The sequence below is a fragment of the Leptopilina heterotoma genome, unplaced genomic scaffold (genome assembly GCF_015476425.1).
Source record: "Leptopilina heterotoma isolate Lh14 unplaced genomic scaffold, ASM1547642v1 Lhet_168, whole genome shotgun sequence".
Lineage (NCBI taxonomy): Eukaryota > Metazoa > Arthropoda > Insecta > Hymenoptera > Figitidae > Leptopilina > Leptopilina heterotoma.
In genome coordinates, this window is record NW_025110884.1 from 875320 (window position 1) to 877684 (window position 2365).

The following is a 2365-nucleotide window of genomic DNA, read 5'->3' on the forward strand; positions in this document are numbered from 1 at the left end:
TTGTTTATATAACAAAAAAAAAATTTAAGCTCAAATATCAACAAAATAATTATTTTCAAACTTTTTTAAAAAGATTTACAAAGGTAATTTACAAAGAAATTAATTTTCTTTTAAAAAAAAGTTACCATTTCGTGGAGAATCACCCATTTAGGCATTAAATAAATTATTATATTAAATTAATTACTGAATAAATTCACAATAATTATTTTCAATTCAGTTGCAAATGTTTTAAAGCAGTTAAAATATTTATCTCCGATTGTTTCTTTTTTCAAAAAGTTGTATTACGAAGTTTGATAAAAAATTTCCAAATAAAAAGACACGATATTGATATTAAAAAAAAATTATTTCTTTTGAAACTAAACACGTGTCAGTTACTTTACTTCATGGATCATTTTCATTAGCTATCGATTTTTTTCTTATTAAAAAATATATTGCAATCGTAAATTTTTTGTCTCTACGTATAAATACTGTGAAGTGTATTTAGACACAGACATTTCATATCACGGTTAGAAGAAAAGTAAAAATGTTCGTTAAAATGATTCTAAAATTATTGTGCACCGTTTTCTTGATATGTATGGGATTCTTTAGTAATTACAAGAAACTAGTGACAGAAGCACAAGAGATTCATGAAAATTCAATGAATAACGACCAGGTAAATTAATAATTACTAAATCAAATTTTTTTTCTGACGATCATTAATAATTTTAATAATATGTTAAAAGAAAAAAAAACTTTTATATTCTAATATTCTAAAAAGTTAAAAAAAAATTGATTTGCTTGAAACATGTTAATGTGATAAAAAAGATTTTTGGGAGAAAAAAATTTATTGGAATATTTTGAATGTAAAAAATATGTTTGCTTAAGACAGTATATTAATTTTATTAAAATATTTGTATTCTTATAATTAAAAATAAAGGGAAGTCTACTACTGAATACCATTCAAATAACTAGAACAAATATCTACGACGAAAATTTCCCAGAAAATTTAAAAGAAAAATATAAACTTAGCTCAGAAAATGTAACATTCATAAGAAAACTAAAAATAGCTATTAAATATTTTGATACCATGATAAACAATAATGACTGCTATGAACCAAGTCTAGATGACAATGGTTCTAAAACGAATTTTTTTAAAGTAATCGAATTTGAAAGAGAAAATGCAGAAAATGAAGAAGAGTTGAAATTAATGACATCGAAATGTGAATTGCCAATGTTGAAATATGAAGAAATGTTTAGAAATTATTATTTGTTTTTTTTGGAATATTTAAAATATTTTCCAATGCAGTTTAATAATCAAAATTATACTAACTGCTATTCTGATAGTTTAATAAATGTAATATGGGTTAAAAAATTAGCTCGTTATTACTTTTTTTATGGATTAAAACAGATTGAATTAATTTTCACAGATTTAATAATAGACGAATTGTCAACCTTAAAGTTCTGTGTATTATCTCAGGTAATTTATAAGTTATTAAAAAACATTTCCTTATCCTTTAATAATATTAAGGTATTATTGTAATTTTCAAACAGCAAAAAATTTTATTTTATTAAAAATTTAACGATATTTTAATACACTATTTGTATTGTAAAAAAATTTATTGTAATATTAGAAAAACATATTCACTTAATTTGTAACTTGAAATATTTATTTTCGCAGCCAAAATATGAGACACTATTGAAAAACGATTCAATTTTGTCAGAAGTCATTATGAGTAAACGGTATGACAAAAAAGTATTTTCTTATGAACTTAATGAAAAATACGAATTATTCCAAAGTCAATTGGAAATAATGTTTGATTATTTTGAAACAGTTTTGAATCTTCAAGATTGCAATGATATACCCATGGATAATGTAATAAAAATTGGTAGATTTAATTTTCAAAAAGTAGTAGTTTTGCTTTATCGTGAAAAAAAAAACATATTTTATTTCGACAACAATTTAGTTGAAATAATACATTTTCCATGTCATAGGTGCAGTAAAGAAATGAAAAAATTAATGCCGTCAGATTGTGTGCCAGAATTAAATAGAAATAAAGAAACATTTGAAAAACTCTATAAATTTTTTGGTCTCCTAAAAAAATATTCAACAAATTTTGTTGGTAATAGGTAGGGGAATGTAGTCAAGGTTGGCCTACTGTCTAGGTAGGCCACTCGCGTTTTTTTGTCAAGTTCACTAGCGCCACCTACGCGCATTTTTGTCGAAGCTTGTCTTAGTGAAACCTAACTTTTTGTTCAATTACATTTTCGGAAAATCGAAAATTGTGTTTTCTGTGACGTCGGTACAAAAAAAGCTCAAAAAAAGTTTTGTGCATAATGTGAAAAACCATTAATAAAAGATAAAAAACAAATTGAATCGTCAAGGCAA

General features: G+C 23.9%; 1 protein-coding gene across 3 annotated transcripts; it reads left to right on the forward strand.

Annotated features, from left to right (window-relative positions):
* Window positions 1-383: 383 nt before the first annotated feature.
* LOC122499459 lies at window positions 384-2102 on the forward strand. 3 transcript variants are annotated; one of them, XM_043607834.1, is made up of 5 exons: window positions 385-652; window positions 917-1456; window positions 1658-1719; window positions 1812-1865; window positions 1972-2032. In XM_043607834.1, exons 1-4 carry the CDS (start codon window positions 524-526, stop codon window positions 1834-1836), a joined length of 756 nt encoding a protein of 251 aa, XP_043463769.1. In that variant the 5' UTR covers window positions 385-523; the 3' UTR covers window positions 1837-1865; window positions 1972-2032. The 3 variants fall into 3 exon arrangements, with proteins under 3 accessions (XP_043463768.1, XP_043463767.1, XP_043463769.1); XM_043607833.1 differs by having other exon boundaries at window positions 384-652; window positions 1812-2102; XM_043607832.1 differs by having other exon boundaries at window positions 384-652; window positions 1658-1865.
* The last annotated feature ends 263 nt before the right edge of the window (window positions 2103-2365 follow it).

Excerpts from the sequence above, each read along its gene's own strand:
- LOC122499459 (XM_043607832.1), top strand. The coding sequence starts at position 524 with ATGTTCGTTAAAATGATTCTAAAATTATTGTGCACCGTTTTCTTGATA. Across the intron at positions 653-916 it reads ATTCAATGAATAACGACCAG|GGAAGTCTACTACTGAATAC; the intron begins GTAAATTAATAA and ends TTAAAAATAAAG. Across the intron at positions 1,457-1,657 it reads AGTTCTGTGTATTATCTCAG|CCAAAATATGAGACACTATT; the intron begins GTAATTTATAAG and ends TTATTTTCGCAG.